General features: G+C 36.7%; 2 protein-coding genes across 5 annotated transcripts; one reads left to right on the top strand and one right to left on the bottom strand.

The window, feature by feature from the left end:
• The first annotated feature begins 4,813 nt into the window (after nucleotides 1–4,813).
• On the top strand, nucleotides 4,814–14,369 carry LOC120356748 (zinc finger-containing ubiquitin peptidase 1-like). Of its 4 annotated transcripts, none has more exons than XM_039450775.1 (9): nucleotides 4,814–5,024; nucleotides 7,526–7,765; nucleotides 10,147–10,442; nucleotides 10,789–11,092; nucleotides 11,198–11,628; nucleotides 11,715–12,117; nucleotides 12,188–12,315; nucleotides 12,379–12,602; nucleotides 12,705–14,369. In XM_039450775.1, the coding sequence occupies exons 1-9, from the start codon at nucleotides 5,005–5,007 to the stop codon at nucleotides 12,747–12,749; spliced, it is 2,091 nt and encodes a 696-aa protein (XP_039306709.1). In that variant the 5' UTR covers nucleotides 4,814–5,004; the 3' UTR covers nucleotides 12,750–14,369. The 4 variants fall into 4 exon arrangements, with proteins under 4 accessions (XP_039306709.1, XP_039306710.1, XP_039306711.1 ...); XM_039450776.1 differs by lacking the exon at nucleotides 4,814–5,024 and adding an exon at nucleotides 5,535–5,626; XM_039450777.1 differs by lacking the exon at nucleotides 4,814–5,024 and adding an exon at nucleotides 5,540–6,149.
• Nucleotides 14,370–14,570: 201 nt separating this feature from the next.
• On the bottom strand, nucleotides 14,571–15,629 carry LOC105194240 (cytochrome c oxidase copper chaperone). The gene is made up of 2 exons (XM_011159076.3): nucleotides 15,431–15,629; nucleotides 14,571–14,838 (listed from the first exon to the last, which is right to left on the bottom strand). Exons 1-2 carry the CDS (start codon nucleotides 15,532–15,534, stop codon nucleotides 14,754–14,756), a joined length of 189 nt encoding a protein of 62 aa, XP_011157378.1. The 5' UTR covers nucleotides 15,535–15,629; the 3' UTR covers nucleotides 14,571–14,753.
• Between the last annotated feature and the right edge of the window lie 11,524 nt (nucleotides 15,630–27,153).

The following is a 27,153-nucleotide window of genomic DNA, read 5'->3' on the forward strand; positions in this document are numbered from 1 at the left end:
CCAGTAATTTTAAAGTAAATTAAGTCTAAAATGCACAGTTTCATTCCGCACCCAGCTACGAGTATTACTTTTCTAATTTTGCTGATTAGCATATCCTTAACGTAACATTGCCCGATCGAGTCTCGTAATAAGAATATTTTTGTAAAAATAATAAATTGGATATCAGATCGATGTGTGAATAAGACACAAGAAATAAGAAAAATTATCACATTTTTCAAGAAAGATCTTGATATGTTTAATAATATTTTTATATCAGTTTATCAAATATATTTTTTAGTTCCATAAACTATGTGTTGATATAATTAAATGGATTTAAAATGCAATCGTAAACTGAAGCTAGAAATAATATCTTAAATTAATTTATTCGTCAGGTTTGACAATGCAACATTGAAAAAAAGTTTAATAATAATAATCAAGCTTTGGTGAAATAATTTTAATTAAAATGTTTTATTCCTTTTAGTTGAAATATTTCGATGCTGTATGAGAACCAAATAGTTATTAATCAATTATTAAAAACAGTTACCAAACGGTTACAAAATATTATTAAATTTTTGATTACATTAACCGAACATTGAATTAAAATTATTTCCCCAAAGCTTAGTAATTATCACCTAGGTTTGATTATTATTAGCAAACTGTTTTTTCCGTGAAGCATTTAAAAAAGAACTACAAAGAACTTATTGCGAAAGATATCCAGCACAGCCATTTTCATAGAAGGATTTGTGTTCGCACCGAATGTATTCTTGGTACCGAGCTCGTTACTCCAAACATTTTCGTCACCGTCCGTTATTCCTGTGGGATTCTTAGCCGGTGGTGGTACAAATGTAGCCTCGAGTTTGTTCTCGACACCTAGCAGTCACGTAAAGCAAACGGGCGACCGGTTACGCGATCGAAGCTTTTCCAAGACACGTCCGCTATGTTAATCGCGCATGAACGTATAAATATTCAAACGTCGCTGGACCGCAGCTCGGACGGATCTTCGATGTGCTACGGGCGCGGATTTGCCTTATCTGAGTATCCACACCGCTACCTGTCGCGCATAGATAATTAACAATGAGTAACGACAACGCACAAATCAGTCGTCTACCTCGCGGCGATCGCCGCGCGATTGGTACCCGTAGAAATGTAGTCCTCTGGCGACGTCCACTCTTAAAACTGAACGATTAAGTTAGCTGCGAAAGCACCGATCGTCGAATTGAAAATTACTGAATAGGGGTGACTTGTTTACCGAAAGTACGGGTTCAATGACTCGCTCTTGTGGATCAATCGACTGCGTATACTATGTTTCCGGTGTTGTTCGCCTGGATTCATCGAAATTCTATCGATCCTCGTTTACGTTATTGCCTGATAGAGACGTTCGAGGAAAGGCACGAGGCAGCAATTATTCGGCGATATTCGAGAGAGCGTCTTACCAAAAATCCGTTTGCGAATGCCAATTCTGGGGAAACCAGTTTTGCCGATCGCCGAGCGCGATCGGAGTCGTCGCAAATGCATACCGGTTCAAACCTCATCGAACGAGGCACCATAAGGATCCTCTTTCTTAACGCGGGAGGATGCAGCTAGTTTATGATGCGAGACCGCAATATTAATTGACGTCGCTCACGAGCCTTTCCGTCACGACTCTCCGAGTCGCTAAGGCGCACGCACACGCTAGTGCGGTTTCACATTTCCTTCCCCTTTACGTTCTAGTTTATCGTAATTTTGCACGAAATGCAAAAGCGATGAATTCTATTCATATTGCATAGAATGTTGAAACACACAAAAAAATGAATTCTTAAAGAAATGCATAAATGCTTTAATCTAAGAATATTTTATGCTTAATCTTTGATTAAGAATAAATTATTCTCGAAACAAAGCGAAAAGATATTCTTAATTGAGAACAAATTTTACTTTATTTAAAGAATAGAACTGCGCCTATTTAACATTAAATATGCTTGTATTAGGATTATTTTTTTTTAAGCGGGCCTGCTGTGGCGGATTCATTGCACATTTCACATTGCTCATGTTGTTTGTGGGTAGCAGATTCGCTGCGGCAGATCCGATTGTGTGTACAGGCAACCGGTGTTTCCCTATCGCTGTGACAAAGTCGGCCGTTAATTATGGACATAAGTTAGATAGGTCGAGCTGAACATTTTACTTGTCTTTGAAAGTTCGAATCACCTTTTGGAGGCATGCTCTGTGTGAATATAATATTTCAATACAATATTTATTTTATTTAATTTTTTGAAAAGTATAAAATGTACATAATATGTTAAATAAATATAGAATCAATACTAAATAATCAATGTTGAATTACAATTTATGTCTCCAAGACGTTAAATTCAACGGACCCTTAATATTTAATATTGTATTAAAATAAAGTTTTTCTTCAATGTTAAGTACTTTTTTTTAATTTTGTTCATTGCGCTTATTTAACTCGTCTGTTTGTTCCCTTTAAACAAACTTTCTCAGATGATGTTCTTTGTATCGGAGTGATCTAATACCAAGAACACAGACCGACAACGCGGACCTCGCCGGACTCGATTTAACTCGCTCAAGTACTCGGAATGGTTATTAATTATCTTCGTGCAGACGCGTCGGCTAATTGGACGGCGTTGTATGCATCTAGCGGGCGAGACGAGCGAGACGTGAATTTTGATTCATCGATGCGAGAAAGTCGCCGATTGTCACGTAATTTTTCTTACTTGCATTTAAATAATAAAGTCCGCCCCTTAAGAGACTGAGAAAGAAAAATGTTTCATTGGAATACACAAATTGCTTTCGAGATAAACAAGAGTTGTAAAAAACGAAACGTTAAAAGGCACAAAAATGTAAAAAGTTAAAAATGTTGACGATATATGCTGTCCAAAAAAAAGTATTGTAATATATTATATTCCAAGATCACGATGTTATACAGAATGTTGTTATAACTTATACAATTTAAGTATTCGATTTAGAAGAAAACTGGATTCAGATAAATTCCCCTTGGTTTATTCTGGATCATCTATTTTTTATCGGGAAAAGAGAGAACGGTTGATCCAGGGGGAAGAAAGGGGTTGAGGAGGGGGGGGGAAGGGGGGATAAACGATTCGTCGAACGTCGGTATCTTGCGACCGTCGTCGTCGACTGCATGTCGATGAGGCGACGGCGACGAGCGGACGTTGTTGCGGGCGTGAGAAATCGAATTCCCCGCGCGCGAATGTGTTGCGGTCGCGTGCGGAATCCCGATGCATCGCAGAGACGCGACGGCGATGCACCCCGGTTTTGTCGTGCCCGTTTGTTGTGCGAAGTTGCGCGTCGCGTCACCCGCGGAACCGGGTGGAAGATAATGACGGGCAACGCGCCAACCGTCCGTAATGCGACGCAGGAGAGAGAGGATACAATCGCGTCTCGTTCTGCTATTTGGATAATGCCGGTTCTTCGCTCGCGGCTCTCTTCTTCTGCGCCGACTTGTCATTACGGAATGTTCGAGCGTGGAAAGACAATACGATCGAAGGAATTGGAACGGCGCGACAATGAGCGCGCCGGAGATTGCGCCGGTTCAGACGCGCGCGTTATCCCGTTATAATTATCTTTCTTTCCATTTAGAAAGTATTTGGAAAAAAGAGTCACGAGCACACAGACAAATAAATTTCTATTGCTAGAAGAAAAGCGACTACTCGATTAACTTTTCTTCTTGTAAGTTAACGGTTATCTTTAACAAAGAATGTTTTCTTGATAATGGTTTTATAGAGCACACTTTTATATTTATAAATGATAACAAATTATTATGAACTTAAAAAAAGAATTTATACTCTTTTGAAGAACATGATATGTCGAAAGAATCAGAATAATAAGCAATTAAAATTTTAATTTAATTGCAGTATTAGATTAAGTTTCAAAATATATTTTGAATAAATTTAATGCTTAAGATGAACTTGTGATAGATTTGCGGATATATGAAGTACTTGTGTGCATGTGTCAATGTTGGGCAGATTTTAATCGAATTACGATTACAGTTACATCAAAGACTAATTGTAGTTTTAGTAATTTAATACTGCAATCAAGAATATCAAGTTAAAATAAGAATTTTAATTGCTTATCATTTTAATTTTTTTTAATAAAATTTTATAATATTTTTTGGAAGAGTATAAATTCTTGTTTCAAATGCATGATAATTTTTTTTTTTTAATTGTAGATAGAACGGAGCAGCCTGCACTCAACTTACAATTTTGCCTTTTAATATAATTGTGAAAATAATCATAGGCAATTACAGTTATTAATTGTAACTGAAATAAATATAATTGCGCGCGCGAATCAACAGTTACTGTAATTACTTTAATTGCAATTACAGTTTAATGTAACTGTATTATAATTAAAGTAATTGTCATTATAATTAATTATTACGTTTATTAATCAATTATGCCCAACACACAATGGTTACTTAATTCAAGTAATTCACAGTTCACATTTTTCTGTTGTGTATTGCACATTCCATACTTTCTATTAAATCGAATAAAACGGAATGATACTTGAAGTAGTTTGGTTCAGCCGATCTAAGCCTGAGGTAAATTTATATTAAAATGAAATTTATTAACAGTTATACACATCTTTTTATCAATTTTTTTTTGTATCCTTTGTTCATTTCCGAAATATGAAAAAATTATGTTATAACATATCGTACAAATTACTCTTGCCTGTATAAAATCGATAGTTTCGCCGGTACCGCGTGTCGGGTTTCTCACAAAGCACCCTCGTGCGGGACAGCAACCGTTACCGACGGGCGGCGTGTACTCGATCAAAGGGGTGGCCGAGCGGCGCTGGAAGCGTCGTCGGGGGTGGCGGCTCGCGCACCAGCAACGGGTGGCGGGTATCCCCCTGCGCGAGGGGAAGCGAGTCGTAAAATCGTCCGGGCGAATAGACCGACGGACGGAACTGCCAGCGGTGCGGTGTCATATGAAGCCGAGCTACGGAGCGGCGCGTTAGGCGATCGGCGGTCCCGCTTCCGCGGGACGAGCGCGTGGGCCTACCACGAGGAGAGCGCGAATGATCGATCCGACAGTTCGGTGAGTGAGCCAAGTGTCGCGGAAGTGAGCGCCGGGCGGCAGGAAGGACGGAAGAACGGAAAGGTATCCTAACACGGGGGAGAGGGGAAGACGGACAGCGATCCGGCTTCCGAGTGCACGCGTACTCGTCGGCGCGAGGGATCCCAGAAAATGGGTCAACCCAACCCAACGACGGCCGTTTTCTCGCGCGAGTCACTCGGTGGCCTAGTTTCACCGGGGGTGAGCAAATAAAAAGAGCCGCGACGTCCCCCTTTTCCGCCACCCTCCGATTGCCGCTACCACCACCGACACCACCACCACCACCACCATCGCCGCCGCCGCGAGACGGCGGCGACGTTGTTACACGCGTCCTCGTCGTCGCGGCCGTCTCGACGACGACGACGACGACGACGACGACGACGACGACGACGACGCCGCTGATCGCGAGAATCGGTGTCTTTCGTCTGTCACGGGGAAACGAATTATGGACTGCCGCGGACCGCCTCCAGCTGGCCTTCGGCTGGCGAGAGCCATCGATTAACTCGCCGCACCGACGACGTCGCGATACGGCATTAGATACGGCGGCTGACAGCCGTGTCGCTGCGGGGGCTGAAATCGCCGAGGTGAGAGAGAAGCCCTTATAGGTACAGCAGAGCGTTTGATTCGAGTGAATCGGATGATGGTGCTTCTAGTACGACCGTTTCGATTGCTCCGCAGTCGATTACGCTGCAGTGCGATTAACTGAAGTCGATCGTAGTAATCACGTTGATGATCAGGAGCTGCGATCATCCCGACGCATTTCGATCCGTATCAATTACCGTATCAATAATTTGAAACATCGGCCAGAGGGGAGAGGGTCGTCTTCTCTCGGAAGAGAGACTGGGAATAATTAATTACAATTCGCCACGTAATTACTATGTTGCCAGCGTTATCGCGTCAAACTTCGTTTTACAGCCGTCGAAATGGCTCTCCACAGTTCGATCGCGCTCCCGAGGGAAAAGCGAAAGATCGAGCAATGTTGCCTCGGTGAAATTTCCCAGGTGTTCATTCCTATGTTACCGTAAATCATTTTAGAAGATCAAGAAGAGAGCTAGGGAACGAGTGCTTCTGCTGATGGTGCTTCCGCAATTGGATTAGTGTCACGTAGTGCGTGTCAACCAGTTTAATCTATTCAACGTTTTATTGAATTAAATTTGAACTTCGATATTCGATATTCTATCTGGAATGCGCGAGAGAAATTTCAATCAGGAGTTTTTTTTTTTTTGCTAATTGATGTCAATCGCGATTACGGAAGACACACACGAATCATTTGAAAATTACACGAATTTGTTTGACGTAAAATAATGTAAAATATTCTGAAGCTACATATCGATTAGCGGAAGAAGCTAATCGAAATTGCGCGCATAACGTCAAATTATCGTAAACTATTGCGGCGCGTGCTAACCCATCGTGTCCTAAGTGGATCTGAAAATCACGACTCGCAACTTCACCTTCGTTGCATTATCCTGGTTATCGTTCGATCGCGGCGGAAGCGTTTCCTATCTAACTTCTTCTTTGTTCTTTCGAAAAAAGGATGGGATAAGCAAATGAAATTAAAAGAGTCGAAGAAAAATAATAAACAATTTTTATTCCATTTTTAAAGTTTTCTTATTTAATTAATACGTTAAAATCACGTAAACGTAAAAATTATTAAAATATAATTACATTTATATTGTTATAATATAATATAATTATAACATAAATTAGTTTGTTTTAGATATATATAAATTGTATGAAAATATTTTACGTAAACGTGCCTAAGTTATTTATATACACATGTTACGGTATACTGACAATGAGAGAAAAAATAAAACAAATTTAATTAACACAAAAGAAATTATTTACTCAGTGGCTTATTTACTTGCAGTCAAGTTAAAAGTTTCTTAATTGAAATATTTATTTAAATAAAATAAAGAAATAATTTTTAATCGAGTAACATTTTTTTGCAGCTCTAGAAAATATTTACTGTTAGATTACTTTTATATTCAAGATAATCAGATTTTTTAATCTAAGAAAACAATTTAACTAAATTTAATAATATTATTAACTTATTTGTAAAATCATTATTTAAATGTTACAAATGTAAAAATACCAAAATATATACTTAAGATAATTTTCCTATATTTACTTGAAAGTAACCATTTTTACTTAAACAGAACAAACAAACATTTGCGTAATGTATAGTTTCAAGAAAATGTACTTTTTTATTTTAATGTAGCTACCACGTAAAATTTTTTTCGATTTCAATCAATAATACAGGATTTCTGGTGTAAATAAACGGTATTTACATAAAGATTATTGTCGGATCCAATTTGTCCTTCGTTATTTATCTCGAATTAATCCCTAGAGAAAAATGTCAAATTAATCCCGCGTTATCGGATAGCGCGCGCGATTAATCAGTGTTAAATTTACGAGCGGCGGTGCCGGCGACGTAAATCTTCGCGCTTCTCTTTAATGATGTTCGACTGAATCTTCTGGCAAAGGATCCGGAAGGCCGCTACCTCGGACATCCTGAAAATGGCGTCCAGCAAACCGCCGGAGATGAACTACACGTGCGAGATCTGCGGCCTGGAGGGATTCAACGACGAGGAGATGCGCTCGCACATGGTGCAGTACCATCTCCAGGGCGCCGCCAACTGCCCGTTTTGCGACCTCGGCGAGATCTCGCCCACGGAGATGCTGGTCCATGTTAACAGCGCTCACCTGGACTATCTAACTCCGAGGTGAGTTAAATGAAAATACGTGAAACGACCAATTTTGCTGAAATATAATATTTAAAAATTTTACTGGATACAGATTATATTTTTATGTTGGATTATCAAAATATAATTATGCTGGGTACTCAAGTACGATAATATTATTACAAAGAGTAATAGTTCAACATATTTTCAAACATAAAAATGAGAGAAAGCCAGTATTAATCTATAGCGGATCTTGGTGCCTAATAATAATTTTTGTGTGACTTTTTACAATTCTCAGCTACATGCCGCATATTCATCGGTCTTGAATGTCCTTAACCGAAGCCGGAATAATTATTTTCAGACCTGTATTTCAGGAAAATTGTTCTTTCTTTGTAGAGTAGCTCTCTTTCTAATTGTGCTTCTTGTACGCTGCACTTCTCTAGTATTAAAAAATGTAAATTTTTTTCAACTCGTATCATTACGTTTTAATGCTTTATACAGTTAGAAAAAGAAACGGGATAAAATCGAGTAGATTAATTAAATACATTAGCACGCAATTTAAACCTAGTCAACATATTAGTTATGTGTTTACTATATAATCCCACCAAACACAACGTTACATGTAACGTAATATATAACGAGTGTGTTATATAACAGTTACATTGTTGAGTGGGAAATTACAACTAACATTTACATTACATGTAACGTGGTGTTTGCTGGGATAGCTAGAAATGTCAGTATCACATTTCATATATCGTGAAAGTTACTACGTCTGTATGGTTCTAATATTTAAAAACCATACATTTATTATGTAAATAGTAGCATTTGCACATTTTACATATTTGCATTTACATAAAAGAAAGCAATAGATACAAGTAATTACAATATAATTATCACGAAATATTCATTATATAAAGTATTTTATTTAAAGTAAATTAAAATAATTACAAATTGTGTCGATTAGGAAACTACTAAATTTTATTTTCACGGGAAGAGAAAGAAAAAGCATTAATATGATTATGTTCAAAATCATATTAAATTACTATTAAACAATTAATACATTGATAGGTAACATTTTTCCTAGTGTCAATTTAAACTTCTATGATTCGTCTACCTTTTGTTTTCAATGTATGTTACAATGATAGTCATGACGTTCAATTTCTTATTCCGTTTTATCCCATTTTTTTTTTAATAATGAATAAAAGTAATAATAATAAAACAGATCAGTTATAATAATAATGCAAATTAAAAGAAATATATTCTTCCAAAACTCCCGGCAAGTCAATCGACATTTTGATTTAAGAAATTCAGCTTTAACATGTATAATTAAAACAAGTAATTATGTCGAATAGATTTAGTCAATTAAGCGAAAATCTCGACTAAAAATTTCTATATGTAATCGCGATTAGATTTATCCCAGTATATTGTTTCCAGTCGTGACATGTTCGATCAGCTAAAATCACATTAATAAATAATTGTTAGAATTATTCATAATTTAAACATTGAGAGAAATAAATCGCGAAATGAACGAAAGATGTCAGCACTCGTCAATAAGTTGACCAATATCTCATGACGTTCGCATTTATAAAAAAAAACAGTAGATGCATAAATTTCTTATGAAGTTGCGATAACAATTTTTTATCAGCGATTATTTATTGGTTTTATCATTTATTGAATGTCACGCATTTTAACTGTGTTTATCGACAATTTATCGACGCGCCAATAAATCGGTTAGCATTATCGGTAATAAAGTTACCGTCAGCAAAACGTTTACCGGCACCTAATTCCCGCCAACGGAGCACATGACTAGCTCGAACAGTTTAAAGACTTCAAAGTTTAAAGCATTTAAAGCGCTTGTCATTACGACTGACGAGGTATATGTATACATACAACCAACGGTCGTATCATCGTCAACAACAAACATGTACAAGGGTCCCCGGACGAAAGTGAAAAAGTTGCGAAATCGATCTCGACAAGATGGGACGAAGCGTGCCAGTATCGTCGAAACTGGGCTAAATTTATTCACGTGGCCGACGGCGAGGAAACGACAATGTGTCGACGATGACAAGTGGAGTTTGTTAATTGAAACGTAATACATGTTTTCTAATATACGACGACAGTATTTGAGAGACCGAACTCGCGACATTCGTATCAGTACACGCTTGTACATAAATATAGACATTTCCCAATAAGCGACACAGTACACAATACACAGTGAATCCTCAGATTCCTCACCAATCCTCATTGCAGCAATGTTCATGCTTCCTGGGTCATTTTATCCTTGTCGTTTGTCAATTTTAAACAAGGATAACTCACTGTGTAGCACTGTGTTCTTGTGTCTCTTGTTGGAAAATGCTTAATATAGACATGCTCCATTACTGTAGCAGTTAGAAATCAGTGACGACCTGCTTGTATTTTTACAGCACTCCGGAGAATGATATGATGGCGTTCATCGACGACGACTCGCTGCTGGACGAGCACAGACGCGACGAGTGCCGGGCGCTCTCGCCGTCCATGTCCCTGCGACCACCTCATCTGCAGAATGGCTGGGGCAGCTCTCTGGGGCAGCACGTTAAGCAACAACAGCAGCAGCAGCATCAACAACAGCAACAACAACAGCAACAACAACAGCAGTCGTCGAGGAAACCGGACGTCCAAGTGGCAAATCCCAACGTGAATAATAATAACAACAATAACAACAGTAACAATGCCAATGCCGGTAACGGATATATACATGTTCAAACTGTAGACGTGAGAACAATCTGGTGAAAAATTTTCTCAGAGATTTTATATTGGAACACTTTTCAATAAATCTATATCTACTTGGAATGCTTCATGTATGTGAATTCTGAAATATTCTAAGATTTGTATAAAAAAGCTGAAAAAATTTCTAAAAAGTTTTAAAATTATATTTAATTGGAACACTTTTCAAAAATATTAAATCTACATCTTAGAATTTTTCATGTATTTGAATTCTGAAACATTTTAAAATTCATATCAAAATTCTGAGAGAAATTTTCATCAGGGAATGAATGGGAATGAATGTTTAGCTTCTTCTTGTTCAGTGTTGGAGGGTGCAGCGGGTCAAGGTTCACCGCTGCGTTCAGGCCTAAATCTACAATTGCGCTCGCACGCTTCCCCGAAACTTCCAGTGCAGGAGTGTCCAATGTGCCCCTACAGTTCCGACAGTCCGTTGAGGCTGGAAGAGCATATCAATCGCCAACATTTTGATCTCACCTCGCCGTCCTTCCCGCCGGAGTCACCGCCGTCGCGGGATGGAGTCTTCAACTGCCCCCTTTGCGTTACGTCTTTTCCAAATTCTTCTGACCTTGAGTTACATGTCAATATCGAGCACAAAGATATACTTAGGTAAGATCCACTTGCAATTTTCAAAATAGCCATACGATTATGAAATAATAGTGGATTAATAGCACAATTATGATAAATGTTTAATGATGATATTTATTTTATTAGCCCTGCAAATGGAACAAGCTCACAATCCGATACAGCTACCATCGGTAGTGACTCAACGCCTGCCTGTCCAGTATGTCTTAGCACATTATTTAAAAATAATGACGACCTAATGGCACACATCGAAGAACACTTTAGCAAAAAGAGCACGCCGTCGCCCATGACGCCGGACGTGTCGACCGATCGTATGCTAGCGAAGGACATGGAGAGGAGAGAAAAGGAAGTGAGAAAACTGCGCGAACAGCGTGAATTCGAGATGCTGAGGGCGCAGTACGGTATGGATAATCAGGGTAACTTTAGAGAACAGAGCGTCACCAATATGCAGCGGGCTGTGTATGCAGGCGAAATGACGGTAGCCGATTTCTTTGAGAGGCAAATCGAGCTCAGAGTCGCCGAGAGTAGCGGTATCGACGATGGCAGTTCTTGTACGCGCGGTAAGGATGATTTGCAATGTCCTTTGTACAAAAAGATTCAAGAACCTTCATCTGAGAATCTTCATAGCATATTTGTTCTTTTGCAGGGCTGGTCCCAAAAGTACGAGCCATTAGTCAGGCTTGCAGTAATGTAGTGAATACCTGGATGTGTTCCACTGTGGACCATTACGCGTCGACTTACGGCGATAAGGGGTGGGGCTGTGGATACAGAAACATGCAAATGTTAATCTCGTCTCTCTTGCAGCACACAGGATATAACGATCTGGTTTACAAAGCTTGGAGTTCTGGAGCCGGCGGTAACAGCTCTACGGAGAATCCCCAGCGCAGCTCCATGCCATCGATCTCGAGACTGCAGAAGATGATCGAATGGGCGTGGGCGCAGGGCTTTGATATCCAGGGCGCGGAACAGCTCGGTGGTAAACTCGTTAACACTAGGAAGTGGATCGGCGCCACGGAAGTATTCACGCTGCTGTCTAGTTTGAGGATAAAGTAAGTTCCATGATCGCGATCGGTTGTCAAATCATACGACGCACATTTTTCTCTCCCTGACTTTGTACAGGTGTCAGCTGGTGGACTTTCATAAACCTACTAGCGCAGACGGCGGCCATCCCGAGTTGTTCAATTGGGTCCTACAATACTTTCAACGTTGTGAAGAGTTCAAGCCACCTCTTTATCTTCAACATCAAGGTAAATGTTCTTTTTTTCCAGAAGTTAAATCAAAGCTAACATAGTCAATGTTAATAAATTCAGGGCACAGCAGAACGATAATGGGCGTGGAGCAGATAAGGGATGGTTCGATAACCATGCTGGTACTGGATCCGAGTCATAGTCCAGCGCAAATGACACATTTTAATAGTACGAGTAGCGCGCCTGGCGCAATGAGGCTCGTACGGAAATCTACTGCGGCCATGAAGGCTAGACAGTATCAAGTTGTGGCTGTAACCGGTACTATGGATATAGAAGCGCAGTATCAGGTAATACAGACGTTTCTATTATATCAGCTAATATAGACGTCTCTTATTAATATTCATATACGACGCGCCTATTTCGCTTCTCGTATTTCTGTTTTTTTTCAGCAAAGTAAAGTATTACGATCAATACGAATTCCTGAAGACAGGTGAGAGTTGCTGGTCCGAAAAATGATCAAGCCTCGAGCGAAGACTATAGACTACTGCCTCAAACCAATCTTATCTGACATCTTTGAAGTTACGTGACCGCGATGTCCTATGTTCTTTTACAGCTAGCAGACTTATTCCATTGTAGTACATATAGATTGCAGATCATATTATTTAACAATATATTCTTGCATCTCTCTAGCCGTTAACAATGGACTGACTTCTCGAATCGTCCCGCGCGAAGCCTGTGACGCGGTGAACAATTTTGCGGAGCTAGTATTTAAATATCAAAAGAAGGCTCTTTGTCGCGTCGTTGTAAACAAGTACGTTATTCCTGAACGGAGAAAGTTCTTAATCTTAAATAAAAAAATTTGTCATACTAAGTGCGTGTAAATTTTTGCGAAGAAGATTATCAGATCGAGACAAATGGGGCGTGAAAAGATAGTGTTAAATCAACCGTCATTTCTTGTCCAAAATGTTCTGCTCAATTTTCGTCGCACCGAACAGGCTGTGCTAACCCTAGTCGACCAATCGTCTTGTATCGATCGGTTGCATCATCGAAAAAGCCGTGGCAGAGCTTGGAAACCGAGACTTTTTCGTAGCTGTGATGCTGTTATCAATATACGACGCTAATCACTCATATACGTCTGACGGACGCACTCTTGGAAACGCTCCAGAATCACAACACGGTATTCCCAGCACTTGTCTCGTTCCACATCTTACAATCTGTGACAAAGATTTCCATCAAAGCGTTGTCGACTTTTAGTCAATATAAAAAGTGCCGAGAGCCGTACGGTGTATACCTTACGACAAATTTTATATAACAATATGAAAGATATTCTTTGACGCATTTTGATTGCTAAAACGCTTCTACAAAGGAATCTGGAGTGTCTGCAAAAGTGACCAAAAAAATCGCATTTTCATATATTATATATATTATATACTATATATACATATACACACATGTACACACACACATACACATATATTACACATCTGCACACTCTTCGTTATATCGTATTTCACTTGCCCACACATGAAGTACAACTACTTTCATATTAATTATAAATATTCTATTTAATTATCCAATCTTTAGGCTACTTATGTCTTAGATCGTAAGTTCAACGCAATGCTGTGAATGAGAGAATAGATGAAAAAAAAGTCCATTTACTTGTTACTTATATTATACACTTGATGATTATGTGAGTTAGTGAATTCTTATTATTACTCTTATCATATTTCATAAATTGTACTGATATATCTAAGATCTATTTATTATAGTTAAAGATATATTTGCGACACTCTATGAGGCATTGCCTCGTGGAAACGTCGCGTCGCGTTGTTTTATAGCTTCGATATTTATGGTGCACCAGTCAAATGTAAGTTTGTCTTTCAGCCCAGTAGGACCACATTGCAATAACATTATTGACTGGCTGTAAAAAAAAACTATCGAAAATGATAAATTACAATTATAGTACCGAAGATTTCACCATGTATCGATTTAAGAATCTGTTCATTATTTGGAGTGTTCAGGGAAACCAAGCTGTGGAATTGTTATGCAAGAGTAAAACCTTCGCATTATAGCCACACATCAAATTAAAATATATGCTTTGTTAGAATTCCCAATATGGCTTTGCTCCTTACTCTCCTGCACATCTTGTTCTAACAAAAGCAAATAGAGAAAGAACATCAAGACTGATAAAACTCATTTAAAAAACTGAATGATTTTTATTTCTTATATATAATTACATTAATAACGTCCATATCATATTCCTCAAATTCAACACAATATTCCTTCATTCAACACAAAATCAATTCAAATGAAACTTTTGTAGCTTTATAAACATAATAATTTATTCTTATTAGAAATTTCTACAAAGTAAATTATTTACAGAGATATACAGAGGAGACCTGTAAATATATAACCTGAGACTTCTTAAGATTTTTTATGAAGTATGATCCTTATAACAAACATTTTTAATGTTGAGATATTTATTGCTCTTCTATGTTTTATATATTAAATCCCATTGATCGCATACAAGCTTTATGTGCTTCTATGAGGTCGCCGCATTTTTCTTCGCCTTTTGTTATAATACTGAAAACGTAAAACATAATTTTATGATATAAAGCCTTTTATATACAAAATTTTTCATAGTATTTATAAAAAGATACACATTAGTTTTCTTTGATTATTTTAAACACAGCCTTAAATTAGAATCTAAATGATACAGCTGTATTAAAATATAAATCAGAGCTAGGCATTTACATATAAACAGATATACATTACATATATACAATATTAACTATATTTCAAGTATTACATATGTAAACAATAATCAGTGCATCATAAAAAATTCAGATTTTATCAGAAATATTTAATTGCATATTTTTATTTTTAATAATAGATATATTTTTACTTTAACAATGCTCAAAATCAGATATATTAACAGTAATTATAATTCAATTACTTTTCTCGGTATTGTGTTATATACTTATAATAATTTACATTGCTTGTATTGCCTACATAAAAAAAATTCATAAACAATATGTAAACAATTTATATAGACGTAATTGAAATTTACAGTACAACCTTAGTATAAATCAAAGGACTCCGTTCAATGAGAAAGAGCAACATTCTTAACCTATAATCGCGTACAACTCTGTGATTTAAAAATAGTGTTACGAACCATTCATCTCTCGCTTTCTTGGTTTCAGGACAGGCGCAGCAGGGTTTCAGTTTCTTCTTTTCTTCTGATTTTGTTTCTTCTACTTTCGCTGCGGCGTTACCCATTTTTATTAATTATCAAAAGCTTCAACGTGACCAAAGAGGAACCTGAGAGCGGCCATGGCGGCCTTTTTCCTATAACGCTTCGAAACTCCCGTACACTAGTGACGCACATCTATTCTGGTCAGAATGGGAACTACGTGTCACATCCATTTTGCAACCCGCCGTTAAAAACAGTGTGGATGTTAGCACGGACAACAACCCACATCCATCTCTCGAGAAATGGATGTAGGTTGTTGTCCGTGCTAACATCCATTTTGCTGCAAATAAAATCTGACGCGTATCGCGTATGTTGCATCCAGAACAGGGGTCGAGAATGTGCACAAATAATTAATTACGTCTACTTTCGCGTAATTTTTTATTTATTATAGTCTGAATTATTTACATTAACATTGATATTAATACATATCAATACGTTTATGCCCATATTTTGCACAATCATATTTTTACTTAAAAAAGATGTTTAATAGTAACAGAGAAAATTTGGTTCTTTAATAAAGAAACATTCATTTTACGCAGTACTTAAAAAATAATTATAATTAACATCGCATCATATGAAGAAGAAATAAATGTCCTTCCACGAATAAATATACCATCTTTTTATTTTTACATAATTCTTTATTATTTAAATATCTTCAAATTATGCTTTTGAAAAAATTAGCTTTTTTAATTTTTTTAAATCTTGACGCAACTCTTTCTTTCTCTCTCTCACTCTTTCTCTCTTTCTCTTTTAACGTGATTGTCCTTTAATTGTTTAGGCCTTCAGTTAGAGAGAGAAAAAGCATCGCGGTGATAGACATGGAGCAAGCAGCGATGTTATCTCTATGCATACCCTCCTCTTCACTCCCCTCTCGATCCTTAACGTTTTTCGTGCTACGTTTAGGCCGTAAAATTCAGAAAGAGGATTTCGGACGATTTCTGCGCAGGGACGTAGAGAGACTAGAAAGCACCCACTCTTTTTTTATTATGTTACAATGGCATATACATGCATACGTATGATTTACAAATGACAATACGCGTCGTATGCCCCCAGGCGACGCGAGGAACAGAAGGGGCGGCGGAGACGGGGGTCACGCTTCGTCTCGGCCCCCGCCCCGTCCGCCCCGACGGAGAAGAAACTACCTCCCCCGCCCTAGGAGTTCCAGCGGGCGGCGGCGGGGCAGAAGAGCCGTGGCGGTCGCCCCCTCCCAGGCCACTATCGTGGAGGAGAGGGACGACGGCGACCGCCACGGGAATGAAGAAAGGGAGCGACCCTACTCCCCTGCGGCTGCCGGCCCAGCTTTCGGGAGGGGCAGCCGTGGGAGGAGGGCAGCTCACCATGTAAGTGAGCCCGGCGAGGCAAACCTGACTTAACGGTCCGGGGGAGCGATCGCCCGTCTCAATGCGCCATCGCTCCCCCTGTAGCGCCTCGCCGGGGTGCTGGTGGGGGGAGGGGAAGGAACTCCTTCCTATCTCCTCCTCCCCACACACGGAGAAGAGTATGCCGCCGCGCCGGGCTAGTCCGGCGCGTAGGGGCCCGGGACATCCGGCCGGGGGGCCGGACTCCCGGGCATTACCCCCGTAAACATCACAAGGGGAAGAGGCGGGGGAGGGCTGGTGTCCCTCTCCGCCGACCTGAGGCCGGCTTGGCCTCACGGCCATGCCGGAGGACCTGTACCAGGGTGCCTCCGGCGTGCTGAGTCGGCCTCGGCCGACCGGTCCGAAGGGCTCCGGAAGCATGCTGCACGCGTTCCCGGAGTCCCACAGTCAAGGACCAGAGCCGGACACCCGGAGGGGTTTTAGAGGGTATGTCTCCGCCGACACGTCGTCGGCGGGGAAGAGCCCCACATAACCACCAGGCCTCCCCCGAGGTCTGGGGTATGCGGTAACGCATTACCTCTCCGTCAGCAAAAAAAAAAAAAAAAAGGCTACCAGAAAACAGAAATATTGGAGAAATTCGCAAAAAAAATTTTTCTCAAAAATTTTGGTGTGATATAAGTCTTTCGTTTTTCACTTTAGCGATTCGACCCATCAAGAAAAAAGATAATACTCTTCTGGGGATATAAGAACACACAGATATTGGAGAAAATCGCAAAAATAATTTTACTCAAAATTTCGAAGTTTGACTGATATAAGTCTTTCGTTTTTCACTTTAGCGATACGATCCATCATGATAAAAGTTAGAACTCTTCTGGTGGCTATCAGAACACAGAAATATTAAAGAAATTCGCAAAAAAAATTTCACTCAATAATTTCGAACTCTAACTGATATAAGTCTTTCGTTTTTCACTTTAGCGATTCGATTCATCATGATAAAAGTTAGAACTCTTCTGGGGGATATCAGAACACAGAGATATTGGAGAAATCGTCAAAAAAAAGTTTATTCAAATATTTCGAACTTTGACTGATATAACCATTTCGTTTTTCACTTTAGCGATTCGATCCATTATCATAAAAGCTAGAACTCTTTGGGGGGCTACCAGAACACAGAAATATTGGAGAAATTCGCAAAAAAAATTTTACTCAAAAATTTCGAACTTTGACTGATATAAGCCTTCGTTCTTTACTTTAGCGATTCGATCAATTGTGATAAAAGTTGGAACTCTTCTGGGGGCTGTCAGAACACAGAAATATTGGAGAATATGGCAAAAAAAATTTTACTCAAAAATTTCGAATTTTGACTGATATAAGTCTTTCGTTTTTCACTTTAGCGATTCGATCCATTATGATAAAAGTTAGAACTCTTCTAGGGCTATTAGAACACAGAACTATTGGAGAAATTCGCAAAAAAAATTTCACTCAATAATTTCGAACTCTGACAGATATAAGTCTTTCGTTTTTCACTTTAGCGATTCGATCCATGGTGATAAAAGTTAGAACACTTCTGGCGGCTATCAGAACACAGAAAATTTGGAGAAATTCGCAAAAAAAATTTTTCTCAAAAATTTTGGTCTGATATAAGTCTTTCGTTTTTCACTTTAGCGATTCGAACCATCATGAAAAAATTTAATACTCTTCTGGGGTTATCAGAACACACAAATATTGGAGAAAATCGCAAAAATAATTTTACTCAAAAATTTCGAAGTTTGACTGACATAAGTCTTTCGTTTTTCACTTTAGCGATTCGGTGCATCATGATAAAAGTTAGAACTCTTCTGGGGGCTATCAGAACACAGAAATATTGGAGAAATTCGCAAAAAAAATTTTTCACAAAAATTTTGGTCTGATATAAGTCTTTCGTTTTTCACTTTAGCGATTCGATCCATCATGAAAAAAGTTAATACTCATCTGGGGTTATCAGAACACAGAAATATTGGAGAAATTCGCAAAAAAAATTTTTCACAAAAATTTTGGTCTGATATAAGTCTTTCGTTTTTCACTTTAGCGATTCGATCCATCATGAAAAAAGTTAATACTCTTCTGGGGTTATCAGAACACAGAAATATTGGAGAAATACGCAAAAAAAATTTCACTCAATAATTTCGAACTCTGACAGATATAAGTCTTTCGTTTTTCACTTTAGCGATTCGATCTATCATGATAAAAGTTAGAATTCTTTTGGTGGCTATCAGAACACAGAAATATTGGAGAAATTCGCAAAAAAAAATTTCACTCAATAATTTCGAACTCTGACTGATATAAGTCTTTCGTTTTTCACTTTAGCGATTCGATCCATGGTGATAAAAGTTAGAAAACTTCTGGCAGCTATCAGAACACAGAAATATTGGAGAAATTCGCAAAAATAATTTTACTCAAAAATTTCGAAGTTTGACTGATATAAGTCTTTCGTTTTCACTTTAGCGATTCGAACCATCATTATAAAAGTTAGAACTCTTCTGGTGGCTATCAGAACACAGAAATATTGGAGAAATTCGCAAAAAAAATTTTTCTGAAAAATTTTGGTCTGATATAAGTCTTTCGTTTTTCACTTTAGCGATTCGAACCATCATGAAAAAATTTAATACTCTTCTGGGGTTATCAGAACACACAAATATTGGAGAAAATCGCAAAAATAATTTTACTCAAAAATTTCGAAGTTTGACTGACATAAGTCTTTCGTTTTTCACTTTAGCGACTCGATGCATCATGATAAAAGTTAGAACTCTTCTGGGGGCTATCAGAACACAGAAATATTGGAGAAATTCGCAAAAAAAATTTTTCACAAAAATTTTGGTCTGATATAAGTCTTTCGTTTTTCACTTTAGCGATTGGATCCATTATGATAAAAGTTAGAACTCTTCTAGGGCTATCAGAACACAGAACTATTGGAGAAATTCGCAAAAAAAATTTCACTCAATAATTTCGAACTCTGACAGATATAAGTCTTTCGTTTTTCACTTTAGCGATTCGATCCATCATGATAAAAGTTAGAACTCTTCTGGTGGCTATCAGAACACAGAAATATTGGAGAAATTCGCAAAAAAAATTTCACTCAATAATTTCGAAATCTGACAGATATAAGTCTTTCGTTTTTCACTTTAGCGATTCGATCCATCATGATAAAAGTTAGAACTCTTCTGGGGGCTATCAGAACAAAGAAATATTGGAGAAATTCGCAAAAATAATTTTACTCAAAAATTTCGAAGTTTGACTGATATAAGTCTTTCGTTTTCACTTTAGCGATTCGAACCATCATGATAAAAGTTAAAACTCTTCTGGTGGCTATCAGAACACAGAAATATTGGAGAAAATCGCAAAAAAAATTTTTCTGAAAAATTTTGGTCTGATATGTCAAACGTTTTTCACTTTAGCGATTCGAACCATCATGAAAAAATTTAATACTCTTCTGGGGTTATCAGAACACACAAATATTGGAGAAAATCGCAAAAACAATTTTACTCAAAAATTTCGAAGTTTGACTGACATAAGTCTTTCGTTTTTCACTTTAGCGATTCGATGCATCATGATAAAAGTTAGAACTCTTCTGGGGGCTATCAGAACACAGAAATATTGGAGAAATTCGCAAAAAAAATTTTTCACAAAAATTTTGGTCTGATATAAGTCTTTCGTTTTTCACTTTAGCGATTCGATCCATCATGAAAAAAGTTAATATTCTTCTGGGGTTATCAGAACACAGAGATATTGGAGAAATTCGCAAAAAAATTTTACTCAAAAATTTCGAAGTTGACTGATATAAGTCTTTCGTTTTTCACTTTAGCGATTCGATCCATCATGAAAAAGTTAGAACTCTTCTGGGGCTATCAGAACACAGAAATATTGGAGAAATTCGCAAAAAAAATTTTACTCAAAAATTTCGAAGTTTGACTGATATAAGTCTTTCGTTTTTCACTTTAGCGATTCGATCCATCATGATAAAAGTTAGAACTCTTCTGGGGGCTATCAGAACAAAGAAATATTGGAGAAATTCGCAAAAATAATTTTACTCAAAAATTTCGAAGTTTGACTGATATAAGTCTTTCGTTTTCACTTTAGCGATTCGATCTATCATGATAAAAGTTAGAATTCTTCTGGTGGCTATCAGAACACAGAAATATTGGAGAAATTCGCAAAAAAAAATTTCACTCAATAATTTCGAACTCTGACTGATATAAGTCTTTCGTTTTTCTCTTTTGCGATTCGATCCATCATGATAAAAGTTAGAACTCTTCTGGTGGCATTCAGAACACAGAAATATTGGAGAAATTCGCAAAAAAAATTTCACTCAATAATTTCGAACTCTGACAGATATAAGTCTTTCGTTTTTCACTTTAGCGATTCGATCCATCATGATAAAAGTTAGAACTCTTCTGGGGGCTATCAGAACAAAGAAATATTGGAGAAATTCGCAAAAATAATTTTACTCAAAAATTTCGAAGTTTGACTGATATAAGTCTTTCGTTTTCACTTTAGCGATTCGATCTATCGTGATAAAAGTTAGAACACTTCTGGCGGCTGTCAGAACACAGAAATATTGGAGAAATTCGCAAAAAAAATTTTTCTCAAAAATTTTGGTCTGATATAAGTCTTTCGTTTTTCACTTTAGCGATTCGATCCATCATGAAAAAATTTAATACTCTTCTGGGGTTATCAGAACACACAAATATTGGAGAAAATCGCAAAAATAATTATACTCAAAAATTTCGAAGTTTGACTGATATAAGTCTTTTGTTTTTCACTTTAGCGATTTGATCCATCATGATATAAGTTAGAACTCTTCTGGGGGCTATCAGAACACAGAAATATTGGAGAAATACGCAAAAAAAATTTCACTCAATAATTTCGAACTCTGACTGATATAAGTCTTTCGTTTTTCACTTTAGCGATTCGATCCATCATGAAAAAAGTTAATACTCTTCTGGGGTTATCAGAACACACAGATATTGGAGAAAATCGCAAAAATAATTTTACTCAAAAATTTCGAAGTTTGACTGATATAAGTCTTTCGTTTTTCACTTTAGCGATTCGATCCATCATGATAAAAGTTAAACTCTTCTGGGGTTATCAGAACACACAGATATTGGAGAAAATCGCAAAAATAATTTTACTCAAAAATTTCGAAGTCTGACTGATATAAGTCTTTCGTTTTTCACTTTAGCGATTCGATCCATCATGATAAAAGTTAGAACTCTTCTGGTGGCTATCAGAACACAGAAATATTGGAGAAATTCGCAAAAAAAATTTTTCTCAAAAATTTTGGTCTGATATAAGTCTTTCGTTTTTCACTTTAGCGATTCGATCCATCATGATAAAAGTTAGATACTCTTCTGGGGGCTATCAGAACACAGAAATATTGGAGAAATTCGCAAAAAAATTTTACTCAAAAATTTCGAAGTCTGACTGATATAAGTCTTTCGTTTTTCACTTTAGCGATTCGATCCATCATGATAAAAGTTAGAACTTTTCTGGTGGCTATCAGAACACAGAAATATTGGAGAAATTCGCAAAAAAATTTTTCTCAAAAATTTTGGTCTGATATAAGTCTTTCGTTTTTCACTTTAGCGATTCGATCCATCATGATAAAAGTTAGAACTCTTCTGGGGGCAATCAGAACACAGAAATATTGGAGAAATTCGCAAAAAAAATTTTTCGCAAAAATTTTGGTCGGATATAAGTCTTTCGTTTTTCACTTTAGTGATTCGATCCATCATGAAATAAGTTAATACTCTTCTGGGGTTATCAGAACACACAGATATTGGAGAAAACCGCAAAAATAATTTTACTCAAAAGTTTCGAAGTTTGACTGATATAAGTCTTTCGTTTTTCACTTTAGCTATTCGATCCATCATGATAAAAGTTAGAACTCTTCTGGGGCTATCAGAACACAGAAATATTGGAGAAATTCGAAAAAAAAATTTTTCTCAAATATTTTGGTGTGATATAAGTCTTTCCTTTTTCACTTTAGCGATTCGATCCATCATGAAAAAAGTTAATACTCTTCTGGGGTTATCAGAACACACAGATATTGGAGATAATCGCAAAAATAATTTTACTCAAAAATTTCGAAATCTGACAGATATAAGTCTTTCGTTTTTCACTTTAGCAATTCGATCCATGGTGATAAAAGTTAGAACACTTCTGGCAGCTATCACAACACAGAAATATTGGAGAAATTCGCAAAAAAAATTTTTCTCAAAAATTTTGGTCTTATATAAGTCTTTCGTTTTTCAGTTTAGCGATTCGATCCATCATGAAAAAAGTTAATACTCTTCTGGGGTTATCAGAACACACAGATATTGGAGAAAATCGCAAAAATAGTTTTACTCAAAAATTTCGAAGTTTGACTGATATAAGTCTTTCGTTTTTCACTTTAGCGATTCGATGCATCATGATAAAAGTTAAAACTCTTCTGGGAGCTATCAGAACACAGAAATACTGGAGAAATTCGCAGAAAAAATTTTTCACAAAAATTTTGGTCTGATATAAGTCTTTCGTTTTTCACTTTAGCCATTCGATCCATCATGAAAAAATTTAATACTCTTCTGGGGTTATCAGAACACACAAATATTGGAGAAAATCGCAAAAATAATTTTACTCAAAAATTTCGAAGTTTGACTGATATAAGTCTTTCGTTTTTCACTTTAGCGATTCGATCCATCATGAAAAAAGTTAATACTCTTCTGGGGTTATCACCACACACAAATATTGGAGAAAATCGCAAAAATAATTTCACTCAAAAATTTCATAGTTTGACTGATATAAGTCTTTCGTTTTTCACTTTAGCAATTCGATCCATCATGATAAAAGTTAGAATTCTTCTGGTGGCTATGAGCACACAGAAATATTGGAGAAATTCGCAAAAAAAATTTCACTCAATAATTTCGAACTCTGACAGATGTAAGTCTTTCGTTTTTCACTTTATCGATTTGATCCATCGTGATAAAAGTTAGAACACTTCTGGCGGCTGTCAGAACACAGAAATATTGGAGAAATTCGCAAAAAAAATTTTTCTCAAAAATTTTGGTCTGATATAAGTCTTTCGTTTTTCACTTTAGCGATTTGATCCATTATGATAAAAGTTAGAACTCTTCTAGGGCTATCAGAACACAGAATTATTGGAGAAATTCGCAAAAAAAATTTCACTCAATAATTTCGAACCCTGACACATATAGGTCTTTCGTTTTTCACTTTAGCGATTCGATCCATCGTGATAAAAGTTAGAACACTTCTGGCGGCTATCAGAACACAGAAATATTGGAGAAATTCGCAAAAAAAATTATTCTCAAAAATTTTGGTCTGATATAAGTCTTTCGTTTTTCACTTTAGCGATTCGATCCATCATGAAAAAAGTTAATATTCTTCTGGGGTTATCAGAACACACAGATATTGAAGAAAATCGCAAAAATAATTTAACTCAAAAATTTCGAAGTTTGACTGATATAAGTCTTTTGTTTTTCACTTTAGCGATTTGATCCATCATGATATAAGTTAGAACTCTTCTGGGGGCTATCAGAACACAGAAATATTGGAGAAATACGCAAAAAAAATTTCACTCAATAATTTCGAACTCTGACTGATATAAGTCTTTCGTTTTTCACTTTAGCGATTCGATCCATCATGATAAAAGTTAGAACTCTTCTGGGGGCTATCAGAACACAGAAATATTGGAAAAATTTGCAAAAAAAAATTTTTCTCAAAAATTTTGGTTGGATATAAGTCTTTCGTTTTTCACTTTAGCGATTCGATTCATCATGAAAAAAGTTAATACTCTTCTGGGGTTATCAGAACACACAGATATTGGAGATAATCGCAAAAATAGTTTTACTCAAAAATTTCGAAGGTTGTCTGATATAAGTCTTTCGTTTTCACTTTAGCGATTCGAACCATCATGATAAAAGTTAGAACTCTTCTGGGGGCTATCAGAACACAGAAATATTGGAGAAATTCGCAAAAAAAATTTCACTCAATAATTTCGAACTCTGACTGATATAAGTTTTTCGTTTTTCACTTTAGCGATTCGATCCATCATGATAAAAGTTAGAACTCTTCTGGGGGCAATCAGAACACAGAAATATAGGAGAAATTCGCAAAAAAAATTTTTCGCAAAAATTTTGGTCGGATATAAGTCTTTCCTTTTTCACTTTAGCGATTCGATCCATCATGAAAAAAGTTAATACTCTTCTGGGGTTATCAGAACACACAGATATTGGAGAAAATCGCAGAAATAATTTTACACAAAAATTTCGAAGTCTGACAGATATAAGTCTTTCGTTTTTCACTTTAGCGAATTCGATCCATCATGATAAAAGTTAGAACTCTTCTGGGGGCTATCAGAACACAGAGAATATGGAGAAATTCGCAAAAAAAATTTTTCACAAAATTTGGTCGGATATAAGTCTTTCGTTTTTCACTTTAGCGATTCGATCCATCATGGAAAAAGTTAATACTCTTCTGGGGTTATCAGAACACACAGATATTGGAGAAAATCGCAAAAATATATTTTACTCAAAAATTTCGAAGTTTGACTGATATAAGTCTTCGTTTTCCACTTTAGCGATTCGATCCATCATGATAAAAGTTAGAACTCTTCTGGGGCTATCAGAACACAGAAATATTGGAGAAATTCGCAAAAAAAATTTCACTCAATAATTTCGAACTCTGACAGATATAAGTCTTTCGTTTTTCACTTTAGCGAATTCGATCCATGGTGATAAAAGTTAGAACACTTCTGGCGGCTATCAGAACACAGAAATATTGGAGAAATTCGCAAAAAAAATTTTTCTCAAAAACTTTGGTCTGATATAAGTCTTTCGTTTTTCACTTTAGCGATTCGATCCATCATGAAAAAGTTAATACTCTTCTGGGGTTATCAGAACACACAAATATTGGAGAAAATCGCAAAAATAATTTTACTCAAAAATTTCGAAGTTTGACTGATATAAGTCTTTCGTTTTTCACTTTAGCGATTCGATCCATAATGATAAAAGTTAGAACTCTTCTGGTGGCTATCAGAACACAGAAATATTGGAGAAATTCGCAAAAAAAATTTCACTGAATAATTTCGGACTCTGACAGATATAAGTCTTTCGTTTTTCACTTTAGCGATTCGATCCATGGTGAAAAAAGTTAGATACACTTCTGGCGGCTATCAGAACACAGAAATATTGGAGAAAATCAAAAAAAAAATTTTTCTCAAAAATTTCGAAGTTTGACGGATATAAGTCTTTCGTTTTTCACTTTAGCGATTCGATCCATCATGATAAAAGTTAGAACTTTTCTGGGGCTATCAGAACACAGAAATATTGGAAGAAATCGCAAAAAAAATTTTCACTCAAAAATTTCGAAGTCTGACGATATAAGTCTTTCGTTTTTCACTTTAGCGATTCGATCCATCATGATAAAAGTTAGAACTCTTCTGGTGGCTATCAGAACACAGAAATATTGGAGAAATTCGCAAAAAAAATTTTTCGCAAAAATTTTGGTCGGATATAAGTCTTTCGTTTTTCACTTTAGCGATTCGATCCATCATGAAAAAAGTTAATACTCTTCTGGGGTTATCAGAACACAGAAATATTGGAGAAATTCGCAAAAAAAATTTTTACTCAAAAATTCGATTTGACTGATATAAGTCTTTCGTTTTTCACTTTAGCGATTCGATCCATCATGATAAAAGTTAGATACTCTTCTGGGGGCTATCAGAACACAGAAATATTGGAGAAATACGCAAAAAAAATTTCACTCAATAATTTCGAACTCTGACAGATATAAGTCTTTCGTTTTTCACTTTAGCGATTCGATCCATCATGATAAAAGTTAGAACTCTTCTGGGGGCTATCAGAACACAGAAATATTGGAGAAATTCGCAAAAAAATTTTTCTCAAAAATTTTGGTCTGTATATAAGTCTTTCGTTTTTCACTTTAGCGATTCGATCCATCATGAAAAAAGTTAATACTCTTCTGGGGTTATCAGAACACACAAATATTGGAGAAAATCGCAAAAATAATTTTACTCAAAATTTCGAAGTTTGACTGATATAAGTCTTTCGTTTTTCACTTTAGCGATTCGATCCATCATGATAAAAGTTAGAACTCTTCTGGGGGCTATCAGAACACAGAAATATTGGAGAAATTCGCAAAAAAAATTTGTCTCAAAAATTTTGGTAGGATATAAGTCTTTCGTTTTTCACTTCAGCGATTCGATCCATCATGAAAAAAGTTAGATACTCTTCTGGGGCTATCAGAACACAGAGATATTGGAGATAATTCGCA

Source organism: Solenopsis invicta, chromosome 6, assembly GCF_016802725.1.
Source record: "Solenopsis invicta isolate M01_SB chromosome 6, UNIL_Sinv_3.0, whole genome shotgun sequence".
NCBI classification, from domain to species: domain Eukaryota; kingdom Metazoa; phylum Arthropoda; class Insecta; order Hymenoptera; family Formicidae; genus Solenopsis; species Solenopsis invicta.

What these genes read in the sequence shown, in the direction of transcription:
- LOC120356748 (XM_039450774.1), top strand. Translation starts at nt 9,526, where the DNA reads ATGACTAGCTCGAACAGTTTAAAGACTTCAAAGTTTAAAGCATTTAAA. An exon ending in CAGTAACAATGCCAATGCCG is followed by an intron (nt 10,443 to 10,788) that starts GTAACGGATATA and finishes CTTCTTGTTCAG; the next exon opens with TGTTGGAGGGTGCAGCGGGT. An exon ending in ATATAGAAGCGCAGTATCAG is followed by an intron (nt 12,603 to 12,704) that starts GTAATACAGACG and finishes GTTTTTTTTCAG; the next exon opens with CAAAGTAAAGTATTACGATC.
- LOC105194240 (XM_011159076.3), bottom strand. Translation starts at nt 15,534, where the DNA reads ATGGGTAACGCCGCAGCGAAAGTAGAAGAAACAAAATCAGAAGAAAAG. An exon ending in AAGAAAGCGAGAGATGAATG is followed by an intron (nt 14,839 to 15,430) that starts GTTCGTAACACT and finishes TTACGTTTTCAG; the next exon opens with TATTATAACAAAAGGCGAAG.